General features: G+C 43.4%; 1 protein-coding gene across 1 annotated transcript; it reads right to left on the bottom strand.

The window, feature by feature from the left end:
* Positions 1-3,782: 3,782 nt before the first annotated feature.
* Positions 3,783-18,263, bottom strand: ssh1b (slingshot protein phosphatase 1b). Its single transcript, XM_080509682.1, has 15 exons — positions 18,180-18,263; positions 15,344-15,381; positions 12,591-12,691; positions 11,462-11,526; positions 11,024-11,145; positions 10,872-10,940; positions 10,425-10,490; positions 9,158-9,352; positions 8,320-8,413; positions 7,318-7,446; positions 7,172-7,218; positions 6,785-6,931; positions 5,369-5,569; positions 4,585-5,227; positions 3,783-4,476 (listed from the first exon to the last, which is right to left on the bottom strand). The coding sequence occupies exons 1-15, from the start codon at positions 18,258-18,260 to the stop codon at positions 3,907-3,909; spliced, it is 2,568 nt and encodes an 855-aa protein (XP_080365808.1). The 5' UTR covers positions 18,261-18,263; the 3' UTR covers positions 3,783-3,906.
* Between the last annotated feature and the right edge of the window lie 652 nt (positions 18,264-18,915).

Raw genomic sequence — 18,915 nt, 5'->3', positions numbered from 1 at the left:
AGGAAATTATTTATTTCCATTATAAACTTGAAACTGGACACCATTTTAACAAAATATATTTAAAAACAAAAGTGCAAACACATGAACATTGGCAATGTACAGTACGGTACACAAGAGGTAAAAAAAAACAAAAAAACAAAAACAAAAACAAAGAAGAGAACTAAAAATGACTCCCGGGGAGGTTTTACAGTTTCCATGTTTTTCCACTCCTCCCAAGCTCACATGCTTTGGGGCAGACTTGTGCTCTATAAATACACTCAATAAATACCTGGACAGCCCCCCCCCCCCACCCTTCATTTTAAGTTACAGCATGTCTTACTGTCCACCAGTGTCCCCCGACTCGTGAGGAGGATTGTCATTTTGATGCCTGCTGCTTGGTTCTAATACAGTTTCGTAATCAAAGCCTGTAAAATTATTCCTCAAAATTGTGGATGATCCTCAGTGGTATGTTTTGGTTACGTTTTGCCGTGGTACAAACACAACAGAACTTAATTATGAGTGTCACTCAACACACAGTAGCTTTATCGGTACGTTTCTGAATACTGACCATGTCTGCAAGCTGATGTACTCAAATAGCAAATTGTACAGAAAACAATATGTACAGACTGGTAAACTCTCCAAACTGAAATCCATCTGATCCAATATCGCAATAGAAATAATTCTTCTCATTCCAGCAGTTAAGGTTCCTCAGCCAGCTATTGAACCAATACGACGTACCACAAATTTCTACAATATCAAACAAGTACTATATTATCAGAGGCTATTAATAAATGGAAGTCCATCAAGTATGAGTGTACTGCGGGAGAGGAAGCGGCCGTCGATGAGCTCGTGTGTCTTTGCATACACTATAATATGTGCTAAAGTATACATTGCAGGGAGCGCAGTTATTATTGGGAGCGAGGGGGCGTAATGTACAAAAAGCCGGACCTTTCACACACTCGCATGGACCCTCTGTGGAGCCTGCGATGCTTTCGTGACAGAGCTAAGGCTGAGGTTAAGGCACTTTTAATACAAAAATCAATTCAAAATTGTGATGCAAACAACCAAACGTGGTGCTCTGTCCTGGAGAGGATCGGTCTCATGAAAGTCACGCAGCCTGTCAAACCCTCAAAACTTTGAAATATAATAGAAGAATAGCTATTCTGGGAGTTCAAGGTGAAACTATTTTGTGTGGATTCAAGCGATGAGCTGTGTATGTATGCATGTTAAACAGGAGCGCTATATTCACTCTTCAAGTGAAGCTGACCGGTTACATGTCATACCTGCATGTATAACGCATGAATTAAAATTTTCCCAAATTATACTTGGCGAGAATGCAAAATAAATAAACATTTAAATGAATAAAAACTCTTAAAAAAAAAAAAAAAGTCCCAGAATGCATAAAACCATTTGTCCAGTCTTCATGTCACAACCTCAGCAAAGCTGCCACCACGTCCCCCCCCCCCCCCCCCCCCAATTTTTTTTTTTGATTTACATCCTTGAACTGGTTCTGTTTCCAATGTCTGTGGTAACTGTAATGTGTAATGTATGTGCCACGTGTTACATATAACGCTCAGCTGACCGTGTGAAGGAGGGATCTGGTTAAAGAGAAAACCAAAAACATCTGATCGAATGAGCGGAGCGAACCTGCAGCTCCCTTGGGTTGAGTTGAAGGAGACTGAACAGAAGATGTTTTGTTGTTTCTACTGATCTAATCAAACGGAAATTGAAATCCACAAAAAAACCCCCAAAAAAACCAACAACACACACACACACACACACACATACACAATGACCCTGTAGTGGAAGGTTACTGAATCATTCGCATTCGTTCTTTTGCACAGTTTTCATTCCTCCTGCAGACTTTCCAAACAGTTACTTAACTTGCATGTGGTTTCCTGCGTACAAACAGGCGTCGTTCGGGACCAGTCCAGCACATCCAGCGTGCCAAAACAAGTAAAAAAAAACTCCCAAAACAAAAAAAACAAACTAAATCAAACATCCAGAGTAACAAACTTTGGATCGGCGGCACAACCGTCAGACTCAAAACCTTCAAAGAGGAACACGATTTGCACATCTGCACAAACATAACATGAAAAGGCAGAATAAGAAATGAGGTGAAGCTTTGATATTGCAGATTGTTGGATGCACATTTTGTCTTGACTCTTTCTGCACTTTAAATAAAATAACAGATTTCTTTTTTTGTTTTCCCCCTGCAAATGTGTACATCAAATAAATACACATGAAATCCAAGATTAATGGATTAATTTGCTCGGTTGACATGCAGACGACAATGCGGGGACCTTGAACTTTGAACTGTGGCGTGCATCGAGTGAAAAGGTACGACAGTTGTGCTCATGTGCTTGTTCTAAACATAATTTGTGTGCATTTAAAGAAAGGTAGCTTGTGTTTTAATTTTCCTGTAGGTGAGTTGATAACTAAAAAAAGTAGTAAGCCGTGTTTATCACTGCACTGGAGCCTCTGAGATAATTCACTACCTGGACACAGATCCGAGTACAAAAGCATGCTGATGGCATGATATGGCTTTACAAGTCCATCTCCCCCCAAAAAATTAGGATACAACGGAAAAGTTGAAATCAAGTCAAAATGAGCAAATATTTCGATCATTTCAAGCCTCTTTTTCATGTTTTTTCTCAAGTAAGGCATTAAAAGCATCACAAATACAGTCGCTCAAAATATTTCAGAAGATCAGATTTCCTCAGTTTTATCTCTACCGGGTCACAATTAGCACAATTAAAAAAAATATATACATATATATATATATATATATATATATATATATATATATATATATATATATATATATATATATATATATATATATATATATATATATATATATATATATATATATATATATATATATATATAAAAATTGAAAAAAGCTTTGAAATTTGTGAAACTAATTGATGAAACAATCAACTTTTCAATAGTGTTTTGAGATGTACCTCTACTGGTGTCAGAAATGATCTGACCAAGTATTACCTCTGTCCTTCTTTCAAGGTGTTTAAAAAAAAAAAAAAAAGTTAAGGTGAAGCTGCATCCATTTATCACTGTTGAGTGGAAACAATAAATCATTTGATGCCGAGACGTTTCTGAAGAATAAAGACGATTTGTGTCGCATTACTGTCAAAAATGCATGCATGGGCTAAACTGAGTGCTTTAAGTACACGATTACATTAAGTTCAGTGGAACAGCGACAGTCTGAGACGCTCCGAGGTACGGCGCTTTACAAAAACGCATAAAAAGGTGCGCATGTAAAAAAAAAAGAAAGAAAGAAAGAAAGAAAAGCAATCCTCCTCTTGTGGTCAAATGCCCTCTTGTGTTGCAAAAAGCAGCAGAAAGCAGGAAATCTTGAAGCAAAGTCAGGTGAGGAGAAAAGCGACGACGCAGCGGCTCAGACTGTGAACGGTTTGGTAAAACGGCAGACGTTGACAGAAGCACATCACTTGTCATGACTTGAGCGTTCTCTGGAGTTCTGCAGGGAACGACTGGATCTCACAGTCCGGCAACCCCAAACCTGCCTCCTGTGGGCAAAAATGGCAACATAAGGCTCATCTCCACTGGGGTGTGGGGAGGTGTGATGATCCTGCATGTCTTTAAAAAGTCACATCTGAGGGACAGGTGAAGGACACGAGAGGGAGTTTTTTTTAGTTTTTTTTGTTTGTTTGTTTGTATTTTGTTTTCGTTTCGTTTCTGTCCCGACTTGACCGGAAGGTCTTTATCAGTCAAACCAGCAGCCTTCACTGGATATTAGTGCCAGAGCAAAATGCAGAGGAATGCTTCCAGTAGAGGGTCGGCGTTTGAGCTTTTGTCTCTGGCGCCGCCGCAGTGGTCGTCCGACATCTCACGGTCCTTCGTAGCGGTTCGCTCAGCTGGGAAGAAGCCACGTCCTCCTTTGCTGTGTTAAGGCAGAGGCCCCACCGGGAGCTGGCCCTCCATGCTGATACTTGGCATCTTCTCCAGCTGCTCCACCCTCTGTCGCATCAGCTCCAGTCCAAAGTCTATCCCCAGTGCCGGCATCTGCAGCGGCGGGAGCTCCACCGTGCCGTCGGCCTGCAGCTTTAAACCTCCAGGGTTCATCGCGCCGGTCCCCCTCAATACCCGAGCCCCGTGTCCATCCGTGCCCTCCGTCTCCTCCTCGCAGTTCATGGGCGAGACCAGTTTCGGGTGGCTGCTCAGAGGCCCGCAGGTGACCCCCGGGGTGCAGGTGGCGCAGCGGTAGAGCTGCGTGCAGGGCTGCACCAGGCTCACTGTCGGGTTGGGAAGGGACTGCAGGATCGGCGCGGAGGCAAAATGTGTCCCCGGCGGGTCGATGCATATGGAGGGGACGGTGCAGTGGCGGGAGGGATTAAGGCGGTGGGAGCGGCCTCCTGCTGGACGGTCGCAGCGCCGCCCTTGCGGTAGACGCATGCAGTCTTTGCAGGACTGGTAGGAGGGCTTCACCTTTAAAGGGTTCCCGGTGCTCGCGCTGTCCTGGATGGGGGAGAAGAGAAAACACAGTGTGGTGTGAGCGGCATTTGATAAGAACATTCATCTCGACAATACAGCTGTACATCGTGGACATCGGTGTTTCTCACTCACATCGAAAGCTGCAGGGCAGCTGCGTTTGGCAGCCAGGCGGTTGCTGTTGTTGGTGTTCAGGTTGGCGAGGCCCAAGCGGCTCTCTTCGCTCCTCGCCGGCTCCTCGTCCACCTTCTTCCCATCTGAATTCCCAGGCGCTTGAGCCAAGGCCGCCATTTCGGCTTCCTCCTTCTTGGCTTCTTCTTCGTCCTCTTCCTCCAACGTGCTGAACTCCAGCCTCAGCCTCATGTCCTCCAGGGGATCGAGGCGCCCGCAGGTCTGCGCCGCCGTGCCCTCGCCGGGCAGGGCTAAGTGCGCCATGGGGAAACCCTCGTCCTCGAGCAGGGCGTCTCTCTCCACGTCCTCGATCTCAATGAAAACCCTCTCCATGCCGAGCAGAGGGGGACCCCGCACCGGCGTGGAGGGCTCGCTGTCCAGCGCCGAGTCGGACAGACGTCTGAAGTAGTAATTGTAGTTGAGCGAGTCCAGCGGCTCCATCTCCAGACCCATGCCCCTGCAGGGAGACGCCCCGCAGCCTCCCCAGGCCTCCTCCCCTCGGAGCACCGGCGTCTCCCCGCCCCCGCTGCAGTGGCTGGAGGCCTGCAAATCGTCGGATCCCTCCTCGTTGGCCCCGGGCCTCCAAAGCTTGTTGTGACGCTGTTTACTGCGGACCAAAGAGAATCGAGAAAACAACTTGCAGGAGAGCCGCACAAGCCTTGTGTTTGTGTCGTCGGGTTTTGCGAAGCCGCTGTGCGTCGGAACCCGTGGCGGCTGCACACCCCGGCGGAGGCGTGGCGCTTCTCACCTGGCGTCCAGGATCCCCTCGTATTCGGCCAGCTGCCTCATGAAGCCAGCGTTTGGCTGAGCTATGCTCCGCTTCTGCTTGACAAAGTTGTACGCCTTCTCCAGGGACCAGCCGTACTCCTTCATTGCATAGGCGATCACGGTAGAGGCAGACCGGCTCACCCCCATCTTGCAGTGCACCAGGCACTTGGAATTATTCTTCCTGTCGGAGGAGAATAAACACATGTGATCATTTTGCCTTTGTGAACCACTTTTAATTCATTAGTCATTACCCGAGCTTTTGTCACAATACTCTTGCTGTGCAACCTCTTATTGAGGACTTCTTGTATTATGTTTGTATTTATTCAATCAACAATCTCCTAAACTCTTCATTCAATCTCATCTCAGTGTGACGTCAGTCCGACAGTGCAGTAATTACATATGCACGCTTTAAAAGACTCCATCTGCATGCAGGTTGAATCCAGGAACCTTGTCTGTGTGAGGTGACAGACAATATAATGCAACTATCAGCTTGTTGTAAATCCCCCACCATCACAACCTGTACAATTACCTCATAACACACTGTATGTGAATTACAGTTTCTTTGTTATATTCTGGAAAGTCAAAATTCCTTTTCTCACAGGATAAACCCTTTGAGTTTGTACACACTCTTGGGGTGTTTAGTGGACTGGAGCTGCTTCAGCTTGCTCAGCTTCAAACTTTCATTCGTCAGTTTTTCAACACAAAACCACCAGCGCTGAGCTTCAATCAATCAATCAACCAATCAATCAATCAATCAATCAATCATAGACTCTATCTATTGGGGGGCAACAGAGGCAGCAACAATATTCACAGCACAGCACAGCACAACTCCGTTGAACGATGAGTGTAATTCACTCTTCTGCCACCAGGGGTCAGTGTTTCCTAAAAATTAGGAAATTTAATTAATGAGGCAAGCGCAACTTAATAAATAGATGAATACATAAATAGTGCAACAACCGACTACAGCTCCATCATCTTGTTGTGCTATCGTGTCCAGAGCTTCCATGAAGCCATATTCTATCGAACTTTCTCAGTCTTTTGGTCTTTTCAACCAATCATCTTTCTCTTTAATCTGACACGCCGCCATCTTTTCTCAAGCTGCTTACACTCTTAATGTAAATGCTTGAACTGAGCAGTTTTGTGACATAAACTAATGAAATGCTGACTCACCTATTTTTAACGCATTAAAAAAAAAATCTTGCAACTCTTAAAATCAAGAGGGCTGAATATTTAACTTAAGTCATAGCGTGTCTAAAAATATGATTTCAATGACAAATGCACACAGTGACAAACAGTCCAGTTTAGTTGGCCGATCCAAACATGATGACTGTGCTGCCGCTATTCCTTCTCCACCTCCAACCAATCGCCAGTGTGTGCTTATGCGAAAGAATCTCACTTGGCTTTGACGATGAAGTTGTAGGTATCGTTCCAGTGCGCCAGAAGGTCGGTGGCGTCCTCGTCGTACACGCGAACGTTGTGATAAGAGAACATCCCGGGGAAGAAGTTGTCAATCTCTCTGGTGACGTTCAGGATGTAACCCACTCTGCAACCAAGACAACAACGTGGAAATGTTTTACTATTAACTATTAACACATGTGAAACAAAGCAGAATGGCTTCAGTCATGATTAGTTTTCCTGAACGGTGTGACGACATCTCATTAGCAAATTAATAAAGCTGTCAGTTCACCCATTGGGAACATAAATATATTCTATTTCAAGGGATTATCTGACGATGTATAAGAATGAGACATGAGTTATAAGTGAGTGTTAGATGTTGGCTCACCCACAGTCCCGAAGTTCTTCCAGGTTGGACGCGTTCCATTCAGAGCCCTGCAGACGGAAACAGGGAAACAGGAAGGCTAGTTTGATCTAAGCGCAAGCCGACGCCGACGTCAATTTGAAAATATCAGCGTGTTGAATAAACCTCACCAAATAAATGTGGTCAAAGATGAGTGTGGCCTTGTCCATCTGACCCAGGATCAGGAGCATCTCGTTGTCTATGAACTCCTTGTACTCTTTGAGGTTACAGCTCATATGTTGCTCCAGCTCGTTACGGATCTGAGGAAATAACATGAAAATACCAACTTTGTTCACGGTGCTTTTAAACAATCAAAGAGGACAGCTTCTCTTTTATACTGAAAGGCATATTTTAATAGAATTTTCTTTTTCAGATGTGAACAGGAATTATCAGACAACAATATTACTAAACTGTGAAATCATTTTAATAAAGAAAATGATCAAATATATACCTCTAACCCTAACCCAATGGTGAGTAAAGCTCTTTTTTTTTTTATCTAACATAATCTATTTTTATTTGACCTTTACGTTTTCAGGCTGTTGCTTTAGATTAAATGAATCCCAGTCCAAATGGCAGCATTAACAAGTTTGATAGGCTGAGATAAACTTATAGAAAAGAAAGCTTAAATAAACAAACAAAAAGAGAAAGACCCGACGTCCTGTGGAGGGTTTATATCGCACAGTCCGGTGAGAGATGGAGAGGAGAGGGCAGGATGGAGCAGAGGAGGTAACAGGGGATCCTGAGAAGTCTAAAACAATTTGACTGTGATTGACCCGTTCTACTTCTGGTTTTGTCCGAGAGTTTAATTCTATAATTAATTAACTTGTCCTTCCCTTACGTTTACATTATACTTAGCTGTAAAATGTGTGCATTAATAAATCGACTATCACATTTAAACTGCAGTTCTTCCTTCTCATCCATAATTTCATCTAAAAAAAAAAAAAAGTCAAAGCTCTAAAGCACGTTGGGGAAACGTTTTACACCCACCCCTTAGTCAGGAAACGTGACTCCCTCTGGTATTGTCGCACTCGTGACACATTTCCTTTACAGCCATCATCTTGTGCCTTTATTTATAACCGATCATTCAATACAGATCTGCAGCGATGATTCACGGAAGCCGGACGGACACAAACCTCCTTCGAGGTGATGTTCTCCAGGTCTTGAAACGTCATGATGTTGCGTAGTTTGGCTTTGATGAGACACTCTGTCCTCTCTCGCTCGGTCGGCCTGCGCACAGTGAGTCAAAACGTCGGTGACGCCGTGTGAGTGAAAAAAAAAACCAACAAAAAAACAACGGCGAGGAATACAAAGAGCAGAGACAAAAGACCAGCTGCTATTCAACGACACGACTCAGCCGGTCTGGATGACCGGCAAGCGATGCCAGGATTCAAACTCGTGTGTGAGCAAAAACAACAGGGTGACGTGTCTTCTGTCTTTTAATTTTCATAGTTTCATATTTCGACGTTTCAATTAAACGCGCTGTGCCTGGACGACAGAGAAACCCAGGAGGGCTTTATGGAACGTCTCGCACAGCCACAACGCAGTAATTACTAAATAAAACAGAGGAAAGACAAATGAGATGAGATAATAAAACGCGTTGAATGCCTCCAAATGTTGGATATCGGGATTTTTGTTCATATGAAATCAACAGTACTGACAGCAAAGTTCTGGGAATGTTTGTTATTGATTTTCTTTACATAGTTGAAAAAATTCCACGGCCAGTTTGTGAATTATTTTCTCAAGTAAATCAGCTCACACACAGATTCAGCTCCAGTTAATGTGAAGGTTGTTTTCTATCCTATGGCATTATCAATATGATCTTTTCTTACACTGAAAATGGCCGTATGACATTAGTGGCTGTTGCTGGGAAATGCGATCGCGAGTTCACGTGAGACCGTTTGTCTTCTAAGTTCTGTGGGACTGTATTCTTGTCTTTGACGCGATCGTGGCATGAAGCCAACAGTCTCTCACCGGTCGACGAACATGGTGGGGGAGTCGGGCCGGGTGGTCTCCAGGTCGGTCATGGTGTTCCACTCGTTGATGCAGCTTTGCTCGGAGGTGATGCAGCTCTCGTAGAAGGCCATCCACGTGAGGGCGATGCCTCCTGGAAAGTAGTTGAATCGGCGCGACACCTCGCACGCCTTTTGGAGGACCTGCAGGGCAGACCTGCATCACAAAGACACGGGATTGTTTGTTTTATTGACACACGTTTGTTTGTGAGATGATTCCTAAAACTGACCACCGGGTGGGGGTAGAATGCAGCGTTTAGACCTCAACCGTCATTAATGATCGAATATTTGTTATTTCAAATTTGTAGAAAAGTTTGTTTATTTCATTGCATTGGATCTGAGGGGCAGGTTAGGGACCAGGGAAGGGGAAATATAAACCTTTTAAAAACAAAAACAATGCAAGGTGGCTGTAGCTCTCCTCACAGTCTCACTCCACAAATAATGTTAGTATCACTAGGAGAACAATCACATTGGTAATAATTATAATAATAAGGATATTAATATTATTATGATAACTGTGGAATGGTAGTAAAGTGAAAACCAGGTAATGACACATAAGATTCACTTTTACCTACTTTGTTTTTGAACATTCTAAATGATTATTTTTTATTATAACCTTGTTTAAAGACATTCAATTATAATTTCGATGTTATTTCTATACTTTGAGGCATGTAGTATTTGGTACAGTTTTAGGGTTATGTGTATTGATGTCTTTTTCATGTCTGTGTGTGTGTAAATGCAGTTTGAATCACTTCAGTAAGTTTGATAGCAAAGATTGTTTGCGACTCTTAGAACAAATCACAATATATACTAGAATATATATAAAGTCATCAAGTGGATATCCAACACTCAAAAGTTGTCCACATCTGACAACTATGGGCATAGAATTCTCTTCAAACAATAGTTTTAGATAAAAATCCTGATTCCAGTCCCTTAATTGTCAGTATGTTCGAGGTGATTAGTCATCTATGATGATAAATGGAATACTTCTCAGATATGTTGGATTAGTTGAGAGTATCTAAGATATTTTAGTTGGATACCGGAGAGTGAATTAGACATTTCTACATTCTCTGACATCTTAAAGATCAGACAGCTTAAACAGAACAGAAAAAAAATGATTACATAAAGTAGTTGTAGCATTTTGCTGAGTTCAAATTATGTATAAATCATTGGAATAATTATTTTTTTAAAGGCATCCATTGTGCAGGCAAATAGAGATGACGACTCACCACATGGCCTGCACAGATACAGGCTTGAAGACATGTGACCGCCCCGCTGTGTTCACGCTGAAACCTCTGGGGAGGAGGAAGAGATGGAGAGGGAGACGTGAGATCAGTTGATGTCGGGATGAAGCGGCCAAGAGTGAAGTGACGGAGGAGAATGTAAACACAGACTGGACGGGCCTCGTTCACGGGACTGTTCAGGGCAACAAGCAGTGGAACATTCCACCAGAATACAATACACAGGCAGCAACAATGTTGACAGCTCAGCAAGAACTGTGCTCACACAGTGGGAATAATTCACTCCTCTGCCACTAGGAGGCAGAGTTTCCTACAATGTAGAAAGACCCAATTAATAGATGCATTTTTTGAAATTATCCAGTAACAGTTTTTGTATCTGAACTCATTTAAGTGGTAATTATTTCATTTTTGCAATAAGAAAGAATGAAAACTCACCCGTCTCCATCCAAATGTATGTTGGTGTCACTCCACAGTGGGAGCACCATCCCGATTGAGCAGTTTTTACTGTGGATTAGAAGAACGTCAATGCAGACAATGCGACGATCTCAGTAAAATAATAACAATTGAAACACTTTGAGATTCTCTACCTGTCCTTGTCATTAAAGTCCATTCCTAACACGATATTTTCCTCTGTGTCTTGATGGCCGCTGGTGTAGATGACGACCATGTAGCGCACTCGATCTGACCAGCTGCTCTCTAAACGCACGGCCTGCACGGCAGAAGGAGAGGTTTGCACGTATTTAATGTTGCCGTGAGGTCACAGTTTCCTGAAGTCATGTCATGTAGAAACCGTGGCTTCTCCTGCATGCAGAGATGAAACAGACTCGGCCACAGGGGACGACTCCTTCAATTACTTTGGCTTTAAATTACAGTTCCCGACACAAAAATAGGGTGCATCATTTTATGTCCAGTGTGGTTTACAGGATTGAGGATTTAGATCTTCTTTGTGATGAAATAAATACATGAAAGTAACATGAAAATCACACCAACTTCATGCTGTAGGACAAAAGGTAAGAGTCACTAACCAGCTTAATGCGATCTTCAGACCGGAGGATCTTAAACATGACCTGCAGGTGTTGAGGTAAATCACCTGGAAATGAAAGGTTAAGACCAAAAATGATTGATTACAAGCAGAATCAATGTACGGGAACCAAATACAAAGAAACTAATTTAGTCTGCCTCATTTTAGTTAAGAGGACGTATGTTTGATTTTATTCGAGTCAGAGCAGGAAAGCGACGACTCCAAATTGTCATGTGTGACTGCAAAAAAAGTCCTGAAATATATACATAAATTTTTTGTTTTTGCACAGATTTACTGTATGTATATGTTTATAGAAAGCTTTGTGCAGCTTTTAGCATGCATGTTATAACAGGGGAGTCCTTAAATTCCATGCTAAAGCTATTTCACAAGAAAAAAGGCCAAATTTTGATCTCATCAGCTAAGTCTAATGGTTTGAAATAAATAAATAAAATACAGACAAAATAAATCACGTCTGGAATATCGAATGTTTGAAATGATCATTGTGTGGCGATTTAACCTGAGTAAAAGTGACCTGAGAGCTGCTCCACTGTGGAGGTAAGGATACATCATCTTTTACAGTATGTGGACTATTTTATCAGCGTGTGACAGCATCATCAAGAGCTGACTCAGGGAAAAAAACAAACAAAAAAACAAACATACAAAAACCTTTTGGTCAAAGAATGAGTTAGGCCATAGTTTGACTGTCAAAAAAACAACCCTGCTCTTATCTACTTGTGATGAGTCATCAAAAAAAAAAAACCCCAACAAATTATAGAGATTGCCATGACTGCAGTATTCATATCAGTCGCAGGTCCCGCAGTCGCTGCCACTGGCATATTTACTAACTGTGATTATAACGCAGGAACAACAATAGTTCCATTAACTTTTTTTTTTTTTTCTAAAGCCCTAAGAAAATGTCATGAGACTTGACTGTTTAAAATGATTGTATGTGTTGCTGGTGTTCCACTGCAGGTCAGACCCAAACTGGCTTCCTAACACAGTTTAAAATAAACATACAAGAACTCCCAAAAAGAAAAAAGCCACAGAAATGTTCCCTCTTATATCTAAGGCTCAACTGTGCAGACAATCCGGGCTGAAGGACAGGAAAGAAAGAAGCTCCATGTTTATTCTACCTGCATGCTTGTGGTGTGTCGGCGTCTTTGGTCCTTGTGCGCTACCGCCCTGCTGGAGGAAGAGGGCGGCTCCTTTGACCATGAAGAAACTCTCACTGAGGCTGGAGAAAAAAAGCAGAAGAGCCATATGAAGTTTAGCGCTCCTGGAGTTTAAGACTTGTTTTACCAAGTAAACTACTCTATCACCTTTGTTTTTTTTTGTTTGTTTGTTTTTAAAGGAAAATTAGGAGAGCCACCCTGGAGGAGGAGACAGAGTGATGGAGCGTCTCAGGACTTATCTGAGAGTCCAAGTGAAGCAGGAAACTATGAAAATAATTTCTTTGGGACAAATTAAAATAATGAAGAAGCTGTAAACTCCTGAACCCCCGGGAAGTTGGTATATTTCTGATGAAGGTTTCACCACCTTGAGCACAATCACAATGCTATTCAAGTGAATATCCAGTCACTTCAAAACACACCCAAGCAATTCAGACCAGATCTCCACATGTTATATGATCTACGCTGTGTCCTTTAGTTTATTGTGCCCCTGCCCTCCGATATAGAAGACAAAAGTGATGAAAAGTCATAAAGAAACTTAACAGAATTATATGTATATTGTTGAATACTGTAAAACCAGGCTGCAGTCAGGATGCTACTGGTTGTATACTTATTGAGCCTTCATTGGATCACTGAGCAGGACAGGAGAAGTGAACTGTATTAGAAAGTCAGCCGAGTCCTGATCAAGCACATTCCACAGCTCTAAGATTTGACTGTGCGTTGAACAGACTCCACCTGAGTGCATTTGTTCACCCTTTTACGAGTCACACAAGTGACTACATCTGGTGGGAATGAAGCTCTTTCTCTCCTGGCCCACCTGTGACGCCCTCCCGGGTCCTGACTTCTGCTTCGAAGGAGGCCACAGTGAAAAGTAGGAGAGTTTCACTGTCTTCTCTCACACAGAACAGAGTGCTGCTTTGTTTAGCTGCAGTCTCATTTCTCCCTCCACCAAAAAACACAGAGAGCCCGGTATGACTGAGTGGGATCATCACAAGCCCTTTTGTTTCAGCTCCTCTGCTGTGCGGGTCTCATTGTTTCTTTAGAAATGTATGTAGAAGACAGATGAAATGGCGATTATTGAGCAAAATCGGGTACAGTAACGAGTAAACTGCACTGTTCCAAGCAAATTCACAATGTCACTGAGTCCAGGCTCAGATATAAATTAAAACCTTCAGATGTAACAACGGACACTTGCGCGTCACATGCCAAACAGCCGATGTCAAACCGACAACAAAGTCTCGGTGTTCCTGAGGCTGCGAGGACTTACATGCGACAGATCTCCGTCCCAGTCAGAGCCGCTTTCTCCACCAAGTGAGGCACAACTGTCAACATGGCTCCATGGGAAGATTTCACAACCAGATGCATCCTTCTTGTTTTTATATCTACGGCCACTTTGAAACGAAACGCTACCTCGTCGCAGAGCCCCCTTTTCAAATTCTCATCCTCCTCGACACCTGGACGCTGCGTCCCACTGAAGCCTGCTGCGCTTGAACCCGTCCCATCAAGGTCCTTCCCCTCCTCCTCCTCCTCCTCCCACAGCTTTTTGTTCCTTCCCCAGCCCCGAAGCCTCCATGTCTGCGCCGCAGGCTCCCTATCTCCACTCCAGCGCGGCACGTGATCCGGCCATCAGCTCTCCCTATGCGACGCTCGGCTACAATACCAACATTCATGCGAGGGTGCGCGCGGGCGGTGGAAATGTTACTTGGCGTCAGTCTCAAGTTTGACAAGCAAATTTCTAAATTAAGACTCAGCTCTGATGAATCTCTGAGACAAAAAGCATGACGCGACTGTTTCAACACACACACGCACACACACTGCACAAAGACATAGTCTGTGCCAAAGCTATTGCTGACATAAATCTTGATTTTTTTTTTTGTGACATCAAGATGACTAAAGAAAAGCTTTGTCCCCGAACAGAGACAACAGTGTGTGTGTGTGTACTCCATTATGTAACAAAACACATTTCGAGAGCAGTCATGTTAAAGCAACCATTGACTATGAATGTTTTTGACCTGATCAGCAGTATATATAAAAAAAAAAAACAATTACAAAGCAATAGAGAAATGAATTGCACTTATTAATATCAGCTGCCAAGCTTTTAAAACAGAAATCAAAACTAACTGCTCTTGAACAGGCAAATGGTTTCTATACAATCCATCCAAAGCTGTGAGAACACAAAGGAGTAAATGCAGCTCCACATTCATTTAAATCGACAAATTAATACGCCGTTAGCGGTCTTAGATTACTGATCACTAACTCTAACCGACCGTCAGAGAATGGACGAGCCAATGTGATAGCCGCGGTGGGACTCTGCACGCTCTGGGTGGAGTTCAACTGTGGGCAGTGTGTGTCGCCCTGACAGGGTGAAATGAAGGCGTGCCATGACCTCTGAGTTAGAGAGGCGTTTCAGAGCATCAAGTGCACTTTAAAGCCGAGATCTCCAAAACAAAGAGTAAAAGTGAAAAAGAAAAACGCCATTACAACAGAAGATGCAATTTTAGCTGTTAAAACTATGCAAACTAAAAGCATGTAAACAATGTTACAGGCTGAGTACATGCTTAATATCCTTGTACTTTGACTGTTATCACCAATAGAAAATATCTCCGTATTTTCTCTTCCTCTGGGCAAACACACATTTATCAATAAAAATGGAATACTTTCTCTGTCTCCTTGCTCTTTTACTTGAAAGCAACTTCAGTAAACTTGAAGGCTCTTACCTTTGATTATTTTTCTTGTCATCGTCACTTCCAAAATCCTGGAAAAACAAAACAGAGGAGAAAATATTTATATTCAAAAGGATTGGCTGCAGGTAAATCACATTCTGAAAATGGAATGAGGAGCTTCAACTGAACGGTGTTCTGTAAAGAAAAAGGTCATCTGCATAAAGAGACACTCTATGCTCCACAATATACCTAATCATGTCTTGAAATTGAGGAGAGAGGACTTAAGGGTCAATGAATGGAGTTTAATTGATATAACATGAGGAGTGAACCGAGCAGTCTGATCCGCGAGAGGCGTCTAAAGAGACAACAACCTCTGGAGGTAGACCTGGATCAGATGTATAGATAATATCTAGGAGCCTTTAGATGAAGAAAAAAAATTCTGCCTTATAGCCATCCACGCCTGGGGCCTTACCACTGTACAAGGATTGTATGGCTTCTTTGATTTTGTCCAGTGACAGAGGTCTGTCCAACTCCCTTGAGTTAATTATACGTAGGTTTTGGGTGAGAGGTTGGTTCAGACTTGTAAAAGAATACTTTATTAATGACTTGAGGGTCAGAAACAAATCCATTGGAATTACTCTTAATTTGGGGGATAAGTCAAGAGGGGCAGAGTCAGCAGCATATTCCTCGTCAATTTTTTAAACAGTCTGTGAGGTTATAGTTGTTTTTGTACAAAGTTAATTAAATAATATGACAGTGTAGGACCACTTTTAAGAAGTAAAGTTTGATTTATTATTGAGTAGAATTGATTGAGATAATTTAGCACAGAACTTCTTGTCAGAGACAGGTGGTGCACCAAAATTCCACAGGGGCTGCTCCCCCCCCCCCCCCCCCCTATTTATACCGAAATAGAGATCTAACTGCATGATCTGAAATCACAATAGTCAGTAGTGTGAATAGAGTCCATGAGAGTTCTTTCCATAAAAGCTGAGACAGAGACGCAGTTCCCAACCAAAAAGTAGATGATGTGTATTCAAGCTTGGAAGAAAAGAGAATAGCCTGTCCATGAAATTAGTTTCATCCCAGTTGGGAAACATGCCAGCGCCCCCTGCTGGTCCTCCCTGTTCAATGTTGCGCTCTCGTCTGCTGACAGCCAACACTTCCATCCTTCAGCAGAGACACACCCGAGCCTCACACACCCTCCGTTTCTGAGAATTCTTGCAGGAAACTGATCTGAGGAACCCTCTCGTCCTCCGAAGAAGAAAGCTTCTGCTTATTTTTGCTTCTCAGTTCATTCACCCCACTTCAGAGCAACATAATCCGCTTTCCTAAAACAACAAGCTGAAGCACTAACCCCTATGTTATTACTTATGTAAGATGTAAAATCACACTGTTCCTTATCTGAATGGCTCCTGTGTGCTAAGATTTGCGATTGCAGGTGGGATTTAACTTTGCTTCTCAGCTTCAAAGTTTGTCTCAGTTCTTCCAGCCTGTAAAATATTAGACTTCAGCACAGACAGTGAACAGTGATTTTCCTTTGTGGTGGCATAAATGGGATTAATATTATGGCAAAGAGCCAAACTTTATTCCTGCAAACAATCAATCCATCCTTCCATACTGCTTCATCCAACTCAGGGTGGTGGAAAGCTGGAGATGACTGTGAGCGAACGTGGGTTATGCCTGGGACAGTCCATGATGGAGCAATCCCAGAAAGACACATTTACATCTATGGGTAATTTAGTCACACCGATTAGCCGCCAAAACCCAGTGTTTGTACTGTGTGAGGAAACGTAAATAACCAGAGAAAACCCACAGAGAGAAGATGCAAATTCTGCAAAGACAGGTTAACAATTTGACCCGGGGATATTCTCCCTGTGAGGCATGAGGACGAACTACGACATCCATGTGCAGCTGGTTCTCCAAAACCTGGGATGGAAGGACTATAGCAAAAATGTACCTGAGTGCAAATAGTGTAACATTACCTATATTGTGCTTGATTACAAGTAAAAGTATAGTAAAAGTGTTTTTAAACTGCTTTTGGTTGTATTGTCAGCATCAAAACACATTTCTAAGGCAAACAATACTGTGTTAATGACAGCCACTAGTGTAATTTGTAGGCAAAACATTTGTCTTTTAAAAGAATAAAAGTTATCTGCTTACCAGATGTAGATTGGAAGTTTGAATAATTCTCAGTTGTACACTAATGATTTTAAAAGTATCAAAGAAGATGACATGCTCAAAATCTTACTTCCGTATACATAAAGGACATAGAAATAGTCACATGGCTTCTATTTTATTCATCATTACTTATAGAAACTGTGAGTATTTGTGATGGATTATTGTTTAAGCTATCTCCCCGGACTTATTGAAGTTCATAAACATGTTTGGGATAACACACTGGACTTCATAGAGTAAAAAAAACAAACAAACAAAACAAAAACAAAACAGCACTGCAGTCCTATTTGAAGTCTTTACAAACTCTGGCTGCATGACTGCTAATACAACCTGAATAACAAAGAGGGAGATCGACCTGAGTGCAACGCAGCAAATGTTTGTGCAGCAGCAGAATGAACACTTTGTCTTGACAGCTTAAAGCCAGCAGCCCCCCTCCCCCCTCTGCAGGATTTTGTTTACAAATCCTCAAGCCACGGGAGCCACAAACAGCGCCCTGCTGCAACAAGCCAACAACAAATCAAGTGTCGACCAAAACACCCAGATCCGGTTGAAAAGACACGCAGCTTCGTGGGAAGTGTTATTATTTCTGACCCTTGTGGGGTTTCCACCACCACCACCACTACCACTACCTCCCAGCCCGGGGAGAGGATTCTCCTGCAGGTGCAGTTTCCGCACACGGTGCACACAAAGACCCAGCCCCGGCTTCCCCACTCACCTCCCCCGCACTGCTGTTGGTGGTGCTCGCCGAGGATGCTGCACTGGGGGTGGGCGAGCGCTGCAGTGTCACCAAGGCCATGGTCGGTGGGCTGCAGCCGCGGAGGGGCAGGAGAGGAGGAGGAGGAGAAGGGAGGGGAGGAGAGGAGAGGAGAGGAGAGGAGGCGCGCCTATCCGGGGGAGAGATGCGCCGCTGAGATTGCCGCTGTCACCGGGGAGAAAATGCCTAGTCAGACTCTCATCCAGCAGCAGCACCTGACTCCACCGCCGCGGCCGTGCTCCCTCTCGGTCCTGCTCCGTGCGTCCTCTGCGGCTACCGGAGTCCTCATGAGCGGGAAGTGGCGACAGAGCTCCTCCGTTAGTGCCGAGCGGACCGCGGAGTCGGAAACGGGAGGCTTCGGGAGCCGGAGCGCAGACAAACAAACCCCGGCGCAGGTTGAGCGCGGAGCAGGAATGACATGCAGCCCGAGCGGCGGCCTCTGATTGGCTGGCCTAGTTCGTGTGCGCGCTGTCATTGGGCCAATGTTGTCAAGGTGACAGGCCAGACTAGGAACTCCCAAATCCAAATGTTGATCGGATCGTCCACTGTTCATGCCGTGAAACGCAAAACTGACACAAATCACTCTCATAATAAACCATTTCAGACTTCAATCTCAACAGTCGTTTTTATTTATTTTTTATGGGACGTGTATTAGTCCTCTCTCCAGCTTTCAGTCTATAATGCAGGGATGTCAAAC

The sequence above is a fragment of the Blennius ocellaris genome (assembly GCF_963422515.1).
Source record: "Blennius ocellaris genome assembly, chromosome: 15".
Taxonomy (NCBI): Eukaryota; Metazoa; Chordata; class Actinopteri; order Blenniiformes; family Blenniidae; genus Blennius; species Blennius ocellaris.
Note: the sequence above shows the minus strand (reverse complement) of the source record. Positions and strands in the feature narration are given on the sequence as shown.

What these genes read in the sequence shown, in the direction of transcription:
- ssh1b (XM_080509682.1), bottom strand. Translation starts at nt 18,260, where the DNA reads ATGGCCTTGGTGACACTGCAGCGCTCGCCCACCCCCAGTGCAGCATCC. An exon ending in GACACACCACAAGCATGCAG is followed by an intron (nt 11,527 to 12,590) that starts GTAGAATAAACA and finishes TTTCATTTCCAG; the next exon opens with GTGATTTACCTCAACACCTG. An exon ending in GCTGCCCTGCAGCTTTCGAT is followed by an intron (nt 4,477 to 4,584) that starts GTGAGTGAGAAA and finishes TCCCCCATCCAG; the next exon opens with GACAGCGCGAGCACCGGGAA.